The sequence below is a fragment of the Phragmites australis genome, chromosome 3, assembly GCF_958298935.1.
Source record: "Phragmites australis chromosome 3, lpPhrAust1.1, whole genome shotgun sequence".
Lineage (NCBI taxonomy): Eukaryota > Viridiplantae > Streptophyta > Magnoliopsida > Poales > Poaceae > Phragmites > Phragmites australis.
The window spans coordinates 4,905,881-4,925,799 of record NC_084923.1 but is presented as its reverse complement, the minus strand read 5'-3'; the positions used below and the strand labels follow the sequence as shown (position 1 = coordinate 4,925,799).

The following is a 19,919-nucleotide window of genomic DNA, read 5'->3' as shown; positions in this document are numbered from 1 at the left end:
CTTGTTTGCCCTACTTTGCCAGCTTATTGTTTACGTTTTTTACTCCAATTGTCAGTGTACTGAATCCATCGAATTGTTCTGGGAAAACGAAATACCAGCTATTACAAGGCACGTTTTTTAGCTTCAGAATAACAGGCCCAGTTCATCACCGATTTATGAAAATCCACCACACCAAACTCATCACCCATCAGAATCAGATTACATGAACTTGAAAGCTAAAGCTTGTGCACTACTGAAAGGTTCCATGCATGTGAATGGAGATAGGCAGGACACCGAAGCTTCTTGCATGGATTCAGATTACACGTCCCAGACAGGGATGGGCAAGCAGCTGAACTGGTCGACCTCATGCAGATCGTCCATCTGAAACGCCCCGTTCACGCCGACCGCGCCGCTGTGGCCTCCCGCTATGTCGTTCAGGTCCGCAGCCAGCGCGTCCCAGTCGAACTCGCCGTTGCCACCGAAGCCATACGCGCCTGCCACCTCGCCTTCCCCGTGAAAGCCTTCCTTGGCGGCCGCGCCGTCCTCGTCGGCCTTGAGCACGCCGATCTGCTGCAAGAATTCCCTGAGGTCGAGCTGGGGCTTGTCCGCGCCGGCGCAGGCGCGCTCGCCCGGTGCGGTGTCGGCCGTCATCGCGGCCGTGGCCACCGCCTGCTCCAGGGCCTGGAAGCATGACATGGGCGGCGGCAGAGCTGTTGAGGCAGCTACGCCTGTGGTCACGGTGGAGCAAGGAGAGGAGGAGGCCGGGTGAGTTGGGAGCTCGAGGGCGTGCGTGGGCGGCGGCGGTGGCTTGGCGGGCGAGATGTTCTTGAGCTCCTGCAGCCTCTGGTGGATGACGTGGACGTTGTGCTGCGCGTTGAGGTTGAGGAGTCCATACGCCGGCACGGCGGCGACGGCGCCCCTGGCGGAGGCCGGGAGCCACCTGAGTCGCTGGTGCGCGGCGGCGGCCGACACGGAGGCGCGGAGGTGCGGCAGGTTGAGGAAGGCGTCGGGCCCGTAGAGCTTGCGCGCGGCCTCGTCGTAGGCGAGCGCGGCTTCCTCGGCGGTGGCGAAGGAGCCGAGCCAGAGGCGGGTGCGCTTGTTGGGCTCGCGGATCTCGGCGACCCACTTGCCCCACGTCCGCTGCCGCACGCCGCGGTACTCGCACGCCGCGTTCTGCGGGCCTCCCTTCCCCCGCGTCGGCCCCTTCTTCCACGCCCGCTTCCGCCCGTAGCTCTCCATCGTCCCAAGCTCCGATCTTCTCCTGCACGCGCACGCACGTATCAGCATTCAGAAAACCGGCAAACGAGACGTGAGCCTGCAAGTGCAGCTAGCGTACGTACCTACGTAGCAAGCGGCGGTGGCGGAGAAGAGGATCGAGTTTGGAGTGGAGGGGATCGAAGAGGAGGTTTTGAACTCGAACTTTTGAAGTGGGCGGCCAGTAGTGAGGAGAGTGTGACGAGCGAGGGGAGGCGCGGGATAAGTAGAGCGCGCGGGGGTGTGATCGGCTTCGCATGGGTTTAAATGTCGTCACGGCCGGGAATGCATGCTCGGCGTACGGTGTCGCGCTTTTTCAAGACCTGTGAGCGTGAGCTATTGGAGGCAGCATGTGAACGTTTGGCATCTCTAGGAATGATCGATACTGTATATTTTCTTCTCTAGCTGGTATGGTCTTCTTGTCATTTTCATGTCTAGTTTAGAGATGTATATATGTCCTCATTTTATTTTTCATGAACTGAATCGAACAAACTGGTATGCAATCCTGAATTTACATACCGCTTAGTGGAAAGGGTCGATTAGCGCACAAACCCGCTCTTTTTGGTTTTTGTTTTTGCGATATTCATGATGAATTGAACAAATTGTTTATGTAATTGTGAATTGTACCCAAGGCGCAGATGTATTTTTCCCACACTACTACTCTGCAACAATTTGCATTTTCAGAAATGGAATTTTGAATAACCATGCACGCATGAATGGATATGCACCGGGGACGTACGGCTAGCAAAGCGAGCACGTTGATTCGTCGTCGTCACTGTAATAAGGGAGGCATGAATGCGTGCTATAAAGATCCACCTCACATCATTCTTGGCTCTCACGAGCGCACCCTTCACATGCTTCTCGTCCACGTCGGACACGGCTGCATACACGTGTCCATGTCATGCATGCACTCTCCTGGCTTGTGCGATCAGCTCGTTTGACCGAGTCTACCTTGCAACCTAGGGCAATGCGAATGCCTCAGCTACACTACACACGGCCTCGCTCCAGTAGAAAGTATGTTCATGTCTGAGCATGTCTAATCCATGGCAAGGACAATTAACTCTACTAAACGTATAGAAATATTACATTCCTTCTCTTTTACTTGTCATTTGAGACATCAATACCATCTCTAATAAATATGTTTGACCACTGCTTTTGACAACCACCTTTTGATAAAAGTGATAAAAATTAGATGATGTTAAAGTATTTTCATAACAAATTCACTATTATTATTTTAATATGTTAAATTCTAATAATTTTGTGTATATTAGTAGTCAAAGTTTTTAAAATCTAACTGCACACATTATAGAACAATATCTATTTAAGATCAGAGGTAATAATATGTCACTATGAGTAGTGTGTCCATTGTCTTTTCATAATTTTATGCAATTGATTCATGCAAAACTCACGTCAGCAGATCTGGTTTTTGCTCAGTAAAGAAAAGCAACACTGAGAAAATCCGATTGTTTCTCGATCGGTAAAACCAATTAATGTAGCTTCGGCATGGGAACTGGAAAAAGAATGCATAGTTTATAAATCAATGCTTTATAGACTACGAAAATAATGTGCCGCGGCAATCTCCCTTTTCTCAGGAAATGATCTAACTCGAGTTCAGTCAAAAGAACAAGAGTAACAAAAGATAAGAAAAAATAGAGAGTATCTTTCACTTACTATTCTCGTGTATCCTGAAGGTAAGAAAATCTATAGATCCCTTCCTAAGACTGCCTATTCTGAAGAGAGAGGAAGTACGCCTATTCTTTACAGTTGCAATGCTCGACTAACTTCAGGAAGCTTTTGAGCAGATGTTTGGCAACCCAGTTTCCTTTGTTTGCCGGAGACCTTGCCGCCAAGGGTCATTGTATAGTTTGTAATGCAATACCTGTCAAAGCATTCTTTCTCAGAAAATAGGACAACAGAACGATAGAACTAGGGTGAAATGCAAGAGATGAGACACATGGGCAAGTACAACTCTAGTAAGTTTCATACTTGTATGATTCAGCAAAGCAAGCAAGTAATGTACAATATTTTGTTACTGAAAGTGCAAATATTGTTTCAGCCATACCACACAGCAGATGCTAACTATACCGAGTTCCATACTAAAGCTCCAGGAGCAATTTAATTTCAGATTTTTCAGAAGTTACCTGTATAAAAGTGGCAAAGACATCATCATTGTCGTCTAGTTTTGAGACCTCAACTGACCAGGGTGCCTCGTTGGAGAACCTTTTCTGTCTCTGTGCCTCTAGCAATATAGAGTCACGATAGAAAAACCTCTGCCACATCTGGCGCACATTTCCCAACATAAACTCTAATTGTGTTTCGTTTATTCCCTGGTGATATGGAAATAGTAAGTATGCTGTGCAGAGGTTATGTCGAAAATAAAAGAAAAGTAAAGGTAGAGTAACGCATACTCTAAGTATTCTAATGAGGTTTGGGATGTCATCTTCTTGTATGCGGACTGCAAAACTGTTGTAGTTAAGAATATTCTCATAGGGAAGAAAAATTCCATCCTACAATTTAAGCCAAGAAAGCAGACAGGTCTGAATAAGAGGTCACATGATGAGGTGTTCTGTCATATCACTAAGTCCTGCCAGATACACAAAATACATGGTCTCTTGACATGAAATACAAGAAAATGACGTAGCACCTGAATTATGACAGGAATGCATCCTTGAAGCATGCTGTCTTCCATGCGCCCACTCCAGCCATCCCCTGGAAAGACACCACAGAAAACGGAGCTTGCTAGTTCCTCGTAATATTTTCCAGTTCGTAAATGGGTAACAGTCACATTGGCTGTATGCTGCCTTCCAAGGATTCCCTGCTTGTTTGGCGTGGAACCAAATTCAGCTGCTAGCTTTTGACGAATCCCCATGCTATATCTGCATTATGCAGTTCAAGCAGATTGACAAACAATTCCGTAATATATTCAGACAGACATGTATATATAGATACATACGTGTCTTCTGGGCGGCCTCCTTCGTAGGCAGGACCTAGATTACCATTGAAATAGAATAGTGTTGTACGGTTGATCCTTGGCCTGCAAAAGTTGTACTGTAAGATTCTAAGCAACATAAATAGTTCATACAATATATTGCTAAGTCCCAGAATACCTTGCCCATAGTTTTAACCATATGGCCCCTGGGTCAGGTTCCTTCCATGCTGGAAGCACAAGATCCTTTTTTGGATCAAAACATGGATGGTTGCCTCTTCTATCCAAGGGAATATCATCCCAGTTGTCCGCCCAATAAGCGGTTGTTGAATTATTATGTTTCGTGTTCGTGTTTCCCCAGTGGACAAGCATCATGCTGTTCCAGATCTCTCTCGGAGCATAGCAGGCACCTTCATCCCAGGAAAAGAACTGTCTTTTTGTAAGTTGAAAGATTATCAGTTACTGACCATGCAAGAACTAAATAATAGTTACACTGTTAATCTCAGTCAAACAAAATACTCACCCAGATATGGTCTCTTCCAGAAGTGCGATTCCAGTAAGGATACCGTTGAGCTATGTGATCATAAGCCATCTTATAGTACTCCAGAGTATGGTAGCTCCTGAGGCGGAGGTCCCTCTAAAATTAAAACTCAAATTACTGGCGGAGAACACCATGATAACTTAAGTACAACATCTGGGTGATAATTGTTACCGGCATCAGCAGATGTGGGGCATCATCAGACCTAGTTATTAGACATGAATCAAGGACTGGCACATAGAAATAATCAGCTTCATCCCCATTAAGCGTGCGATGAGGGCTAGAAAGAATGCTCTCATAGAGTGCCATCTGCATGGAAAATTAAAAAAAATGGTCAGATCTGTTTGTGCCCTGGTAATCACAATGTGTTACTGTGAACATGGAACCACACAGATTTAGCATATCTGCATCTAGCCTAGATTAGCAAACCTGAGCACCATACAGTTGTTGGGTCCATATAGTTCTGTTCTTGTCATCGTATATTCTGTTCACACATTGAAACTTGAAATGTCGTCCCTACAGAAGAACATAGCTTGTGATCTCATGCTGCAGCAAAGATTCAAGCACACAAGGAAGGAACAAAACCTATGACATAGACTTACTTCAAGAAGATGACTGTCAAACTCAGCTGGCAAGTCATATACATATATAAGTGGTCTTTTTTTCTGAACAACAACCTTAACATTGATGGGGATATTGCTCAAGTTTTTCAGGTCTGGTAAATTCATTGGTGGTTGGAGCCATGAGGGCCATCCATATGCAAGCGAATACGCTGATGGGATGCTGCAATCAATCCCAAAATATCCACTGTCACACTGAAAGAGATCCTCGATGAGCTTACAGCTTAAGAAGGCGGTAAATACAAAAGAATGCACCAACATATTAATATTTAAAAATATCTGATAAGTGTTTTCATGCCTTTAGCTAAACAGTTTTCTCTGAGACATACCTGGCAGAAACCACCACGGCAATGACCGCGACCAGAGCACTGGTTAATGCAGCTGCATTCAACACGTGTCTCACAGAACTGCCCCCAGAGACCATCATATTTGCAGTCACATTCTTGTTTAAACTTTACTTTGGAAGAATATGCATCCTCAGGAACCACATTACACCATCCTGGCTTACTGCTGTTTGTTGTGAATATATTTTCCAGGTCTGGTGCTTTCCAATCGATAAGCTTTGGATCATCAGGTTTTGCAGGTGGGCTACAAAGATGGCTAGAGAAGTTTAATAATACTAAAGTAACTATATAACTCACAAACAAGATAAATTTCGATGATACTCTTACATTGTTTTAAAACCACAAGCTTCTGCTACAGGCCGATCTGGGTATTTCGTTCCTGGTCCACAAAAGCACATTGCCCTGGTCGTGTCACAGTGAGCTGGACATATGGAAACTATCCATCGCCCTACAGGCCATTCTGGGGAACTTGGGAGGTTGCATTCCAACTTCACAACTTCTTCACATCCTTTCCCTGAATCAGTAAAGCCATATTGTGACTCCGAGTTGAGGATTAGAGATTATGAACATAGCAGTACGGATGAAAATGTCGCGGGAAGCTTTAAAAGCAATGAGAAATACCAATATAAGCAAAGGAACTATATAAATGTTTCCATCTTTTTATAGTGCATAACACTCATGTTTTTCATTTTTAATTAAAAGAGATGGGCTTGTAAACCCGTAACAGTAAAAGGAACAAGCCATTAACTAACAGAAACCTATATTAGTAGATATACATGGCTATAATTAGCAAATTTAACAATAGTTAGTAGCAAATTATTGCACTAGTTCAGTACCCATTGCATCGTATCTGATAATGGTCACATACTCATAGAGATTAAATATGAGGCTCCAATACTGCATTTCTTGAGGCATAAATCCATCCACAAACAAACTGAATAGTCTATATTGTTGTTGCATACAAACTGGATGTTCAATGTTCTTGCAGGAATGCAGAGTAGTCTCAACCGAGTAAGCTACAGATCAAGGGGATACACCCTACGGTACATGAGTGTACTCACAGAAAACCCAGATTTGTGACTACAGAAATGTGATTAATATGGTTAGTGTGTTAGTAACACATTTGTATTATGTAGGTTGCATTGTTTTATCCAATATAAACATCCACAATTGGTCTTTCATTTTTTTCTAACTCTATGAAATATTCTCGTCGTCATTTTTTTTCACTTGACTCTAATCTTAAGTTCTTGAAAGTCAATCCTTCCAGGTCCTAAGAACCATTCAATTTTTACTGATGGAAATTCCCTGTGAAAATGCACTCTGATTAATCAAAAACGAAATTTGAGACCAACCAGAATATCCATGAAAGCATCGGCACTCTCCCAGCTCATAGTTGCACACGCCACGTCCATTGCAGTCTTTCTGGCACTGCTTTGCACCTATAGCCTGTTGCGAAAGAGGAACCAAAATTAACCCAAAACAAGCTAAAGCAAAGTGCAATGACCAGTGACAAAGGTAGGTGCGCACCTCAGTAACATTGACAGACGAAGAATTAGCACGGCATCCAGCAAGCCACCTCCCAATGTCAGCCTTCCATGGTGCGCCACGGAACACCACAGCGCCATATGAATCAGAAGGGAACTGCCCCCTGAGACGCGAGTCCACCACCCCAACGCCAGGGAGAACATTCCTTGGCCGGCCGACGCTGCCGCGTGCACCGAAGTAATCGAACGAAGACGGAAGGATTGGCACCATGAACACATGGACAGCGGTGACAAGCACCACCAGGGCGCCGGCCACGCCCCCAAATGCCAAAGGGCATTTCGTCGAACGGATTGTGAGCATGGTCAAACTACCATCTGAGCATCACATCTCTAGTTCTCTACCACAAATGCATGGAAACCTATGCGAGTTGGATCAGAATCACATAGTTTGACCCCAATGGCTTGAGGCAACATCAAGAAACTGACCAAAAAGGAGTAGTGCTCTTGAAGTCCCAAGAAACTCTTTGAAAAAGAAAAAAAACCGAAAAGTCCCAAGAAACTCTTCAACGAACACGGTATCAAACTAGAGCAAGAACCAATCAACTCGAAGAATACGGAACTTAGTAGCAAAATTTCATGGACACGCCAAACTCCACAGAATCCACCCCACAAAACACACAAAGAAGATGCGATTTTGACACACGGATTCGACGAACTACGGAATGGGGGGGAAACCGGAACGAGTAGGCGCCTATTGCGGTGCAGAGCTCTAATGCCTGAAAAAGATTGACTCTTCGATGGAGAATTTAGAATTTAGGAGGCGCGAGAGATGTCGCAATCGTTGGAGCAGTCGTGAGAGAATCTTAAAATCACGGACGAGCACCACCAGTCGGGGCGGATCTTGGAGAAGTGGTGTTCGGGTCCGGCAAGAACCCAATAAATGAAAGGAGCCAGAGGGTAGACTATCCTGAAATACAGAGTGCGCATCCACGAAATACCACTTCCAGAGATTGGATACTACTTCATAAATACACTTCTCCTATACTTACTATTTTTGCAGTGGTAGCTCTCACGTACGACCTAAGTCCAAAATACGATAGAACGACGTTAATTGGGCCAAAATACAAAATTAAATAACATATGCAACCGTATTTACTGAAATAGACAACATATCGTCGTATTTATAATTTTAGCATTCGTATTCGGCACCTCGTTTACCGAAAATTGACTTTCGGTATACCGTACACCGAAAATACCATATTCGGCACACGGTGTGCTGAATATGGCACTGCAGCACCATATTTAAATTAGATTCACCGAAAAATCCTTTGTATATTTAAAACTAAAATTCTTTAAAAAAGACTACTTTTATAACTTGTAATAATTGTTAGTGTCTCAAATAAATTCTCAAAAATTTAGAAAAATTCACTAATATTCTTCTTATGTGATGGAATAATTTCTAAAATTATTTTCAGCCCTAGTTTATATGATAAAAAAGTAAGTTCCTTTATAATGCTTCATTTACATGAAATGATAAAAATGCATATAAATAAAGTATTACAAAAGAACTCACTTTTTCATCGTATAAACTAAGGCTAAAAATAATTTTAGAAATTATTCAATCACATAAGAAGAATATTAGTGAATTTTTCTAGATTTTTGGGAATTTATTTGAGACACTAACAATTATTACAAGTTATAAAAGTAGTCTTTTTTTTTTTGGAGAATTTTAATTTTAAATATACAAAGGATTTTTCGGTGAATCCAATTAAAATGGGTTGCACATGAATTATAGAACACGTAAAAAGGTTTTAAAATTTTTGGAGTAATAGAAGACAACCATTTTGAAAAAGAGGGAAAGCGAAATTCAAACACACGGGTGTTATTGTTCATGCGTGGTACTGTTCATGACCGGGCCATTTTCGGTACATGTTGGGTTGAAAATGACACTGTATCCTATTTTCGGCATACCTTATGTCGAATACGGTGCTACAGGTATTTTCGGTGTACGGTGTACCGAAAGTTAATTTTTGGTAAATGAGATGTCGAATTATTCAAGTACGATGCCAAATGTAATGATGCTATTAAAATAATCTATTTTTTCAATATTATTTCTCTATAGATCTATACGTAGAAAATGTTTTGAAAAAAAGCTAAATTCTAAAATTTTCACATTTTTGCATCTGTTTCCAAATAAATACATATGACCTAAGTCTAAAATTTAGCACGATGTCAATTGTCACGACAACGTGTTATTCAACTACGACGTTAAATATAATGATACCTAAAAATAATCTATTTTTCAATATTATTTCTCTATAGATCTATGCTTAGAAAAAGTTTTTAAAAAGCTAAATTCTAAAAATTCCACATCTTTGCATCTGTTTCGAATTTTGAGCATCAACTAGCCGATCAATCAAGAACGAAACTGCCACTGACTCAACCCATTTGCATCAACTAGCCGATCAATCAAGAACGAAACTGCCACTGACTCAACCCATTTGGCATATGCAATATGTTACAAATTTCCGGAACGGGTGTGGAAAGTATTATGCTTGGAAAAGAAAATAAATGAAGTGTTTAATGCTACAACTTCTGATGCAAAAGTGATAGAATATATCTTGTATATGTCGAAGAAGAATTCCTTTGTGCTTGGGCAACTTGACTTTTCTAGCACTGTGGCGGTGGCCTGTTGGTATATTTGGCGGGTAAGGAATAAGTTTAGAAGAGGAGAGCGGGTAGTCACTCTATCATAAACTGTCTAGGCAATATGTGTCTTGTTTAAAGGAGAGTATTAGTTTCAACAGAAAGGAGAAGGCACTGAAAAATTGGATAAGATCACAAAAAGCTTTGTAAAATTAAATACTGATGGGTTCTTCATAAAAATTTGGGCATAGAGGCATTGGTTCAGTAATCTAAGATAAAAGAGGTGGTTTTTTAGCTGCTGCTTGCTGGGCAGTTGTCCATGCAATAGACCCTTTTGCAGTGGAATTAAAAGCAATATGTAATAGCCTTTTGCTTGCTAATTATATTGGCTGTAACAAAATCATAATAGAGATGGATGTTTTATAGGTTTACAAAGCAATTTGTGACTCAAGTAATTCAAGAACCCCTGGAACAATCTACATTGAAGAAGCTAGGCTCTATCTTTCTCTAAGGAGATTTTCAAACATTATCCAAAGGGAGATAAATGGCATAGCACATAACTTAACAAAAAAAAGTGATAATATACCAGAAGCATTAGTTTGGTTAGAGGAGCCTTCAGATTTCATCCTATGTAATTTTGTGGACGATGTAACTTTTATAAATAAATAAAGTTATGGATCACCTTTGTTTTTTTTAAAAGAACGAGACAAGAACAGAATCAACAGATGATTCAGAACCAAGAACCGATTGATCGCCTTGAAACCGTGCTGTTCTTGAAATGCAAGCGAGACCGTCAATCCATACCTGCTGATTCGCCCACAGCGCCGCGGCCTATGTGGGCAGCGGCGAGTCGCCATCGGCCCTGCGAGTTCACTGTTGTCGTGGGCGTTGGCGTTGTGGTGCAAGCATGAGCTGTCGATGCGCACCTTGGGGCGGCGGCCTCTCTGCGTTTCTGGGCAGAGGAGAAAGCAGAGGAGATCGGGTGCGGCGAATGCATCCGGTTCAGCAGGGGTAATTTGGTCTTTTGTGTCTTCTCTTGGTTAAGGTAAGTACTCAAAGACCATGAAACATTTCAGGACCAAGTCGCTCACATACCAGCTGAAGACTAGTATCAAAACACTCTCACAAATAAGTGTCATTTTAGATGATGTGAAATCAATATTTTTAAACTTTGACTATAAATTACTCTTTATTTATTAGGTTTGCATATTTGAAAATGATATGGGTAGATTTGAAAACAGTTTCATAATAATATAATTTTACTACATTCTATAAACATATGAACCAGAAAGTAAGGTAAATGTGTATTTTAGTGACCGTGTCGATATCCGAAACGACACTTATTTGAGACCGGAGTAAACAACTGAATCGTTCAAAAATTAAATAAACAACTGAAGAATGGATATTCACATTGTAAGTTCTGGAAGAGATTTCAGAATTCCTGCTTGTGATATTTCCTTGCATATCTCTGAAACCGTTGCTAAACTTTGCCGATACTTATTAGAACATAGGACTGGATTTGTGAAATTGGACATGATAAATAGACACAACACCATCAATTCGAGGAAGAAAGGCCTGTTTACTCCAGTAACAAAAAATATTTCGAGAAATAAGAAGAGAACCTGTTTGATCAAGAGTAGCGAACCTCATGAAAAAAAGCAAGGCATTCAAGTTATAATACCTCAAGGAATGAATATATTGCACTTCAAGGATTTTTGGAATGTTTGGATTTTGGACAACTAAGTAGCAGAAGGGCAACAGCATTTATCTATACCATCAACAGCATTGAAACAAGCATCTAACAGTATCACACCTGAGGACATCACTTCTCAGGGGGAAAATGCTATATCTCGTTGGTCAAACAACCAAGCAGCAGAAGGACAACAGCATCTCTCTATACCTCGAATTATACATATGGAAAGACTCTCTCAACCACATATGTTTTTTGTCTATTTCTCTATACCACGAATTATACATATGCTTTTTGTTTATTTCTCTATACCTCCAATTATACATATGTTTTTTGTTTATTTCCCCGACAGGGTGTCCATCAAATGAATCAATCAAATAGAAACCAAGAATGTTTAAAAATGAATAAATTCTAACTACATCAAGTGTCGCTGGTTAAAACTTCTTATTATCATGCTGCTACTCCACAAGGAAAGTGCAGGGCTTCAAGAACCAAAACATGCTACTGGAGCCCCCTTCTGCATCACAAGCTCTTGTATCATTCATATCCTTAACCCCAAAAGGTTGCCTCTTGGCGGATCTTTTGCTCTCCATATTCTTACTAGGTGTCCCCTTCTCCTAAAGAATAGGTAATTACAGTAATTAGATAAATGCAAAAGACAAGTGTACAGCCATTTGAAGCATGAAAGATGAGTTTAATAAGGAGACAGTGATTAGTGGCAAATAATTAACACAAACTTGTATGCCATAAGAAGGGCACGATGACAAGGAAACAAGTACTGGAGCAGAATGTTTCAATATGGAATATTGCTAATTTGTGGAACATGGTCGTGCACAATGGACTCGGAATAAGGCGTGAATCCTATTTGAGAACATAAACAATGTATATATCCACTATGTTGAAATATAAACTATTCAAGGTTACGAGCAAGCACCATAACGTGAATCTGAAATTTCACAGGTACGACATGCTACCAAATGTCACAAACATGCCTTTAGAATGTTCTCAGTATATTTAGTAACAGTAACATCTCTTTGTGACTTGACCTGGACCAATGTTAAATATGGAAGGATGCTAGCTGTGTACATCTCAGCTGCACACTTATGCTAATTTGGAAGCCTATGTAAATCCACAACCTTTATACCATCTTTCCCATGGCTGTACATGCTTAGGAGTAACTTATGCTAATTTGGAAGTATGCTGGCGTCAATTCCCTCACTGTAAGATCTCTTGAAGTCATCAGGGATAGAACCACTCATATCCAGACACAATAATATATTCTTCCATATGAACTAAGATCTGAAAGAATCAAGACTATAGTTCTTGTGAAAATTTAATGTGCTTAAACAATTGAAGATGGCTAGTCTGAACCACGAAGACAGGGGATTCACTGAGTAAGTTAGTACTATAGACATGCCGGGCTCACCTTCAGTGGCTTCTTGAGCGGTGAGCCTGTCGTTGCCATCCCTCCTGCTTTAACATTCTTGACGCGGTTCGCCGATGGGGATGGAAACCGCTGTGGAGTCGGCGGTGTTGCCTTCACCTCCTTCAATACAGATGGTGACTTTTGCTTCCCTGCTTCTACCTTCAACCCCACCTTTCCATTCCTGCAAAAACTACCATTCATCACCTCAAGCAACAACCACAATTCTCTACACATCGCTTTCATTGTAGTGACTCTTTGCAAATTACATTGGGCTTGGACTCTTTTGCTCTATTTCTTGTCTTGCCACCTCCTTCACGGTCTCCAAGGGAACCGGATCAACAGCGCCATTGTCACAAGCCACCTTCTCCACTGCATCGCCATTCCTGTACAATTGAACATGTCAAGGACCTGAAAGCGCCAATCTGACACACATTCCTGCATTGCTTCGGTGAGAGAAGAATTACATTGGGCTTGAGCTGTGTTCCTCCTGGGTGTCTGTGACAGGCCGGCCGGCGCCGCCACCGACCATCCGCTTGAGCTCATCGTAGAAATCCGATATCTGGCCAAGTATATCCCTCCCGGAGAAGAGGTTCCTTGCCGAGAGGGTGCTCTTGAGCTGCCTCGGCGCGGCGTGCTTGCCGAGCAGCGCCTCCTTCTCTGCATTGTGTGGCTGCTTCTCCGCACTGGACTTGATGGCCTCCTTGGCATTCTTGGTCCACCGTGGGGCACCGAACGGCGGCCTACTTGGCGCTGGTGGCTGGGGCGGAGGCGGCGTGGCCAGCGCAGGGTCCTGGTTCTCGCTGTCCTCCTGGAACCTCTTCTTGGGCGCTGCCTTTGGCTTGGGCGACGTGAAGGTGGCAACGGCGCCGCCAGCGCCCCGCCACTTCAGATTGTTATTGCCGTCTCTGAGCAACGCGATGGAACAAAAGGGTCAGAACAAGATTGATCGAAGCAGACGAGCGAAGAACACCTGATTTTGACGGGGGGAATTCTTAGTCACCTGAGGTTGGTGGCGTTGGCGTCCCTCTCGCCGAACGGCAGCATGGCCGACGCTGATCGCAGCAGCTTGCCCTGTTCCGAGGAAGAAACGTGAGAAGATTCAGCTAATCAGGGGGAGAAAAGGGTCGCAAGAACAGAGTAACGCGAAGAAAGATAAACCTTGGGGCTGGGGCTTAGCTTGAGGAAATCCTCGGCCGTCTTCGGGTGCCGGCAATCTGCAGCGTAGCATATCAAGAAATCAGCACCGCTCCATTTAGAAGTAAAGTTTCAATTTTGCAAGAAAAGAAACCAGAATCGCAAGAAAGCAACTGCCAAATACATCCCCAAGGAAGAAAGCTACGCGGATCAAGATTCAAGAACTGGTCCTGTTCTTGAACCACCGAAACCACCAGACAGTCTGCACCAATCAATGCCCATTGCTTTGGTTTCCTCGCAAATCGAAATCAAGCGGGCGGCCAGCCAACAAGAGCGCCGCGGGCGAGCGTGGGAGAGCCAAGAAGAGAGGGAAGAGAAGGGAGGCGTACCGGGGCGGCAGAACCAGGCTTCGTCGTCGATGCCGGCGCGGCCGGCGTTGGGGTCGGTGAGGTCGGCCCAGCGCGGGGCCACGATGCCCTCGTAGGTCTCGTCGCGCACGTACCGGGACACCACCCTGCTCCAGTCGATGTCCTTGGGCTCCATAAACTCCATCGCCCCTCGCGCGCTGCTGCTTTGCCTGGAGTCGTGCGGCCGCGGCTGGGCGAACGAGACGAGAGCGAGGAGAGAGAGGGGAGCGAGACGTTGGGTTCGGGCTACCTGGTCGCAGCTCCGCGCCGGCTCCTCCTTTGTCGCTCGTGAGTTGCGAGGGCGGTGGCGAGACGAGCCGTTACGTGTTATGACCGGACGAGAGACGACCCGGTCCGTTGGCTCCCGCCAATTTTTCGACCGTTGGAGACCACCAGCCCAGTAACGACACAATAATGGCGGTGAGCCACAGTAGTGGAGTACTAGTACTGACTGACAGTGGGGCCTACTTGGCAGCAGGATCTAGTTGCACATGACACGTGGATGGTCAAAGCGAACTGTGGAAAGTTCCACTGCGCAACCATCGAGGAAATGGTTTGGGTCCGCAGGTGTCACCTGACTGAGATGTGAGATCTACAGCAGGCAGAACCGCAGAAGCGCAGGACAGAGCACTGAACGTTCCAATCGTCAGATGGAATCATGGATGAATCATTTTGGTTTTACCATCGGGGGAAACCCACCAGATCTCAAGTGAAGACGGAACTATGTTAAGATGCAATCGAGTGAACCACAATCCAGGCCGAAACAGCAGAAGAAAAAAATGAGGAAAACAAACGGAACTATATAGATGCCTTTCATCCCTCGTAACATTATCTTGATAATATTAAGAAGCCTAGATAAAGGACCATGCTAGTTATACATGTGATGTCCTCAACATACACGAAGCTGTCAGTCAGGCCGCTATGATTTGATTACTACTCGTAGTACAGGCTACTGGGAATGGGCATCAAAATCATTGGCGAGGAAACCCAGCTGCGTCTACCGGCATCGCAGTCTTCAGAGAAAGGCAACGATGAACGTAGGCTGGGGACTCAAGTCGGCTGGGGCAACGGGTTCGTCTTCAACCACAAGGACTGCCCTAGCATGGCTCTACCATGAACAGCCATGTATGAAGCATTCAACCTAAGATTGAAAGGGGGGGAAGCATGGGTTAGAACACACCTGTGCAGAAACAACGGAGTGAGGGTAAATGTGACTGTGCTTACTGGTCAACATCAGGTATGTTCATGGGATCATACGCCTCCTCTTTTTGTTCCATGCCTGGATGACTACAAGCAATAGATGTCACGTCACCAGTTCCCTCAACCTGCAATATTGCAATATCAGTTAGTTACACAAGAACACACTGCATTATGGCAAGATTTGTTAATTACAGAACACATGTTGGCAATTCACAAAGTCACAAATCGTTTGTGTACTATAAAGCCTGAGACCATGGGGCTATGTATCAGAAATAAATTATGTACAACGGAGCATGAGTACGGTCACATACCCTCAAGATAATGGTGACATTGGGTACAGTACCAGGAACAAGACAAATAGTTCAATAAATGCACTTTCTACAATTCATAACGATGCAATTTTCTACTTCTTGAAATATAAATCCAACATCTAGTTTAGCATAAGCGTGCATCATATATAGACATAGCTCAACAAAAACTTTGAGAAAATAGTATGAAACAACTTACTGAAGAATACACAAGCATACAACTTAGAAAGAGTATAATGAATTTTCAGGGAATCGAAATCCTTACCTGTTGGGGATACTGGCTATATCCTGCATAAGCACCATACGCATATGATGGGTCCTGAGCATATCCATATGCATCATACCCATAACCATAATAAGTGTTTGCCCACTGATTCGGATCTGCTTGTTGACTCCAGGCAGCCGATGGATCCTGCAAATGGTTGCGTAAGATAATAAAATAAAAATATTAGTTTCAATATGAAGAGGTTCCGGCAGGTAAAGAAAAACAGAAGACATCATAACCAGAAAATAAATGAACATTCAGGGAGAGGTAAAGATAAGCGAAGGAATACGGCCGAGAAACTAATACTAACATCAAACAAGCAATCCCTATCAGGCTATCACCGAAGAGATAGAAAAAGATCACTATCATATGGTTCTGATTAATTCTCAATTCTAAGTGTTAGCACTGAGTTATCTTAGCATGTTTATCGGTGTAAAATCCCACATTAACAAAACTACCACCAGTTGATTTCACCAAATCTGAGTTTGCAGAGATTTAAAGAATATCATAAGTTTATGCGCTAAAATTTTTATGATATATACCTGTTTACTTGCAGGACTTCTGCCCCATGAAAGCCAAACTGCTTGTTGGCCAATCATTGTGCCATGAAGACGTTGTACTGCCTCTTCAGCTGATGCCCTATAACAGTTATGATTGGTAATGGTAAATACATCTTTTCATTACTTAAACAAAATTCAGATGCTAGTTAAGAGAGGTGTCACTAAAAAATTCATCCACTTTGAAGAAGAATATATGCAAAAATAAATGGGTGTATCCATGTGACAACTAAATTTTGTTCCTCTCTTCTGAGTTATCAAAGGAATGGTAATACTGCAGTGAGATATTCTTAGTTTTGCATGTAAACTATCACGAGTCTCCACTACAGACATACTTATTTCATGCTGTTAATATTTGGATTTTGGACAAGTCTTGCTCTGGATGTAAACTTAACCAGACACCCATGAGGCATTGGTAATTTGAGCCTCCCGTGCCTTGGACACTGGCTAGTGGGGATGCAAGTTTTGCATTTTTTTGGGTCATTGGGTCAACCCAAAACTCAATCACTTGAACTAAAAATTTACTATCACCTACTTCAGTTAAGAAAAAAATGAATTAAGTAGTGACCCAGAACTATCCATTGGGTACCACTTGCATCCTTACTGGCTAGTAAGAATCTTGTTTTTGTAAATTACAATTCATGAAATAGAAGAAACATATTTTTTCTTATAGTACCTACCTAGATGCATACTGTACAAATCCACATCCTTTACCAACTGGAATTTTTACATATATAAGCTCCCCAAACTGAATGCATATCTGCCTCAGCTCATCTTCTGTCACATTCGGGTCCAAATTACCAATAAATATCTGCAAATTTGTCCCAACGTAAATGGCATAGTCAACAGAGAAAATTGCCAGCAATATGATAGGGGTTCTTACCGTAGTGTTTGTAGGATCACTATCAGGTAGAACTGCCTGAAGCTGAGGCACTGCATAAGCTGCTGCTGGATACATCGCTACATATTTAACATAAGCAAGCCTGTTAAAAAAAATCCACGAAAAGAAATGCAAAGAAAATGAAGAATCTCCTGCAAACAACAACACAGTATATTACAGATCATCATTACCTTTAGCAGCTGAATACTGAAGCTGAGAGCCAGTGGATTTCTTAGGTATCGCAGCGCTTATCCGCATAGGTCTTGTTGAGCAGTACACACCATTCATTTCTGTCATTGCACGGTTCTTTTCATTTTCATCTGCGAACTTTACAAATCCATATCCTTTAGGTCTCCCAGTATTTGGATCTGTGACAACCTTAGCCCCTCTTACAGATGGATAGTTCACCCGGAATGTCTCCTGTAGTAAGTAATCTGTGACATCAGGTGCCAGGTCCCCTACGAAAATTGAATGGTCAGGTCCTGCATCAGGACGCCTCTCACCAGAGCTGAAAGAGGCCCAGTTCAATCTGAAGGTATGCTCTGTTCCAGGCATTTGTGTGCCATTGTAAGTCTGCAGAACTTTCTCAGCAGCTTCATGCGAAATGAATTCTATGAATCCATAACCCTCTGGAAGGCTTGTTAGTTTGTTGCGTATTATTTTAACAGATTGTACCTGCAGTTCCAAATAATGCAGGTCTTAGTAAAATGATTTCAGAAGGTACTCTTCAATATTCAACAGGAAAAAGAAACACTGCCCACAACACAAACAATGCTTAAAAGAGTATAATCCATTGAAATCAACACGATACTTCTGATGCTGCGATAAAGCCTCAAATGTTAGATGGTAAAAAAATCAAATATTCTATCATCAACTCACTGCCAAATAAAGCCAATAAGGCAACCATCATGGATCGGACATCCAACTAGCGGGTGGTTGTTGTGTTGACTCAAAGGGTTGCCAAGGAATAAAAACTTTTATGCAACCGTTTCTGTGCTGAAGCATCCAATATATAGAAAATTCAGTCTTCTGATTGTTCAGCAACTCTGAGATAAGAAAATCCACAATAGCATCCTACAAATGTTGCTTCCTACAAACCTAACAGCCCAGTCAAGAAATCCCAAACAAAGGCTCACTGTGAGCAGAATATGCCTACAACATTACAATTGCCAAGAGCCCAAGACACCAACAACGCAAGCCAAGCCCAGTGTCTGTATTTGCTATTTAGAAGACACATATTTCAAAAGGCCTATGCGGATAACTTCAGCCGCTCTGATAAGACATGAACTTGCGCAAAGTCACCAAGGTCAGGTTTGGTCGCTTGACAATAACATTGTTCACAAGAAGAGCCGTGTTGCTGCTACTTTAAAGAGAGACGCTAATTCTGGCAAGACGAAGCATGTGACAACTTCAATTCACGATTATTGTAGCCAATCTCAGAACAAAACTGCCGCCTCAAAACCCTAGGACCATGGAACCCTTACCCCCCAAAATAACACACACATACGGACACGCTTGTCAATCCACGAAGCTACCCTAACCACTCGAATGAACAGCAACCACTACAAGCGGAGACCGAAGCGTCCGAGAGCTAGAAGCACCAAGTCGCCCGAATTCACCCACAACACGCAGCAGCGCAATGGCTCGTTCAGACTAACCAGGTCACGCAGCTTCAAATCACCGAACTGGAACTGCGCACCAAAACCTAGATGGAGAGGGCAACACAATCGGGGCTTCAAGCACGGTACGGGGGCACATGTTGAACGACACCCTACCTCTCCGGTGTGGGCGAAGCAGCCGTAGAGGTAGTTCTCGTCGGTCCAATACTGAAGGTCGCCGATCCACAGCGTCCGGATCTCCTCCACGCTCGTCGGCTGGTGGTACGGCGCCGCCGCCATCGAGCAGCGCGACGGAGCGGGGCTGCTTGGGGCGGCGGGGACGAAGGCGGTCGGGCTGGGTCTAGTGCGGCTTCGGCCTCTCTCTCTCTCTCTCTCGTCTACCCTTTTCTCAGTCATGGCCCATGTTCCGGCTGGGCCTTTAGACGGCCGCGGTAGAGTCGCGTCCGTTTTTTTTCCACAGAAAAATTAGATTCGTTAATTTTGGATATCTCAATATTTATTTATGAATTTACTAATATTTAACACATTCATTTAATTATAGGGAAAAATATTATTTTTATGCATGCACATAATTTTAATATGTAGGCGACAGTAATACGAACCTAACAAAATTTGTTTTATATTTTTTTGAGTTTTAGATAT

General features: G+C 43.2%; 4 protein-coding genes across 4 annotated transcripts; all 4 read right to left on the bottom strand.

Annotated features, from left to right (window-relative positions):
• Positions 1-170: 170 nt before the first annotated feature.
• Positions 171-1,421, bottom strand: LOC133911709 (dehydration-responsive element-binding protein 2E-like). The gene is made up of 2 exons (XM_062354079.1): positions 1,320-1,421; positions 171-1,240 (listed from the first exon to the last, which is right to left on the bottom strand). Exon 2 carries the CDS (start codon positions 1,216-1,218, stop codon positions 298-300), a length of 921 nt encoding a protein of 306 aa, XP_062210063.1. The 5' UTR covers positions 1,219-1,240; positions 1,320-1,421; the 3' UTR covers positions 171-297.
• A 1,308-nt stretch (positions 1,422-2,729) lies between these two features.
• LOC133911707 (uncharacterized) lies at positions 2,730-8,160 on the bottom strand. The gene is made up of 14 exons (XM_062354077.1): positions 7,189-8,160; positions 7,014-7,107; positions 5,989-6,175; positions 5,647-5,905; positions 5,300-5,512; positions 5,127-5,213; positions 4,872-5,006; positions 4,683-4,796; positions 4,341-4,588; positions 4,187-4,267; positions 3,878-4,109; positions 3,642-3,740; positions 3,375-3,560; positions 2,730-3,112 (listed from the first exon to the last, which is right to left on the bottom strand). The coding sequence occupies exons 1-14, from the start codon at positions 7,504-7,506 to the stop codon at positions 3,017-3,019; spliced, it is 2,349 nt and encodes a 782-aa protein (XP_062210061.1). The 5' UTR covers positions 7,507-8,160; the 3' UTR covers positions 2,730-3,016.
• Positions 8,161-11,717: 3,557 nt separating this feature from the next.
• Positions 11,718-15,115, bottom strand: LOC133911706 (uncharacterized). Its single transcript, XM_062354075.1, has 7 exons — positions 14,431-15,115; positions 14,066-14,121; positions 13,908-13,978; positions 13,372-13,812; positions 13,174-13,290; positions 12,908-13,088; positions 11,718-12,098 (listed from the first exon to the last, which is right to left on the bottom strand). The coding sequence occupies exons 1-7, from the start codon at positions 14,591-14,593 to the stop codon at positions 11,940-11,942; spliced, it is 1,188 nt and encodes a 395-aa protein (XP_062210059.1). The 5' UTR covers positions 14,594-15,115; the 3' UTR covers positions 11,718-11,939.
• A 113-nt stretch (positions 15,116-15,228) lies between these two features.
• LOC133911705 (polyadenylate-binding protein RBP47B'-like) lies at positions 15,229-19,667 on the bottom strand. Its single transcript, XM_062354074.1, has 8 exons — positions 19,434-19,667; positions 17,850-18,333; positions 17,662-17,738; positions 17,459-17,589; positions 16,764-16,860; positions 16,222-16,368; positions 15,673-15,773; positions 15,229-15,589 (listed from the first exon to the last, which is right to left on the bottom strand). The coding sequence occupies exons 1-8, from the start codon at positions 19,554-19,556 to the stop codon at positions 15,499-15,501; spliced, it is 1,251 nt and encodes a 416-aa protein (XP_062210058.1). The 5' UTR covers positions 19,557-19,667; the 3' UTR covers positions 15,229-15,498.
• Between the last annotated feature and the right edge of the window lie 252 nt (positions 19,668-19,919).

Coding starts and splice junctions, on each gene's coding strand:
- LOC133911709 (XM_062354079.1), bottom strand. CDS start 1,218: ATGGAGAGCTACGGGCGGAAGCGGGCGTGGAAGAAGGGGCCGACGCGG.
- LOC133911707 (XM_062354077.1), bottom strand. CDS start 7,506: ATGCTCACAATCCGTTCGACGAAATGCCCTTTGGCATTTGGGGGCGTG. Junction 4,268..4,340: donor TGGTTAAAACTATGGGCAAG/GTATTCTGGGAC, acceptor CAACTTTTGCAG/GCCAAGGATCAACCGTACAA. Junction 4,110..4,186: donor GGAGGCCGCCCAGAAGACAC/GTATGTATCTAT, acceptor TGCATAATGCAG/ATATAGCATGGGGATTCGTC.
- LOC133911706 (XM_062354075.1), bottom strand. CDS start 14,593: ATGGAGTTTATGGAGCCCAAGGACATCGACTGGAGCAGGGTGGTGTCC. Junction 14,122..14,430: donor AGCCTGGTTCTGCCGCCCCG/GTACGCCTCCCT, acceptor GCTACGCTGCAG/ATTGCCGGCACCCGAAGACG. Junction 13,979..14,065: donor AGCTAAGCCCCAGCCCCAAG/GTTTATCTTTCT, acceptor TCCTCGGAACAG/GGCAAGCTGCTGCGATCAGC.
- LOC133911705 (XM_062354074.1), bottom strand. CDS start 19,556: ATGGCGGCGGCGCCGTACCACCAGCCGACGAGCGTGGAGGAGATCCGG. Junction 17,739..17,849: donor TCAGTATTCAGCTGCTAAAG/GTAATGATGATC, acceptor TTAAATATGTAG/CGATGTATCCAGCAGCAGCT. Junction 16,369..16,763: donor GAAGTCCTGCAAGTAAACAG/GTATATATCATA, acceptor AACCATTTGCAG/GATCCATCGGCTGCCTGGAG.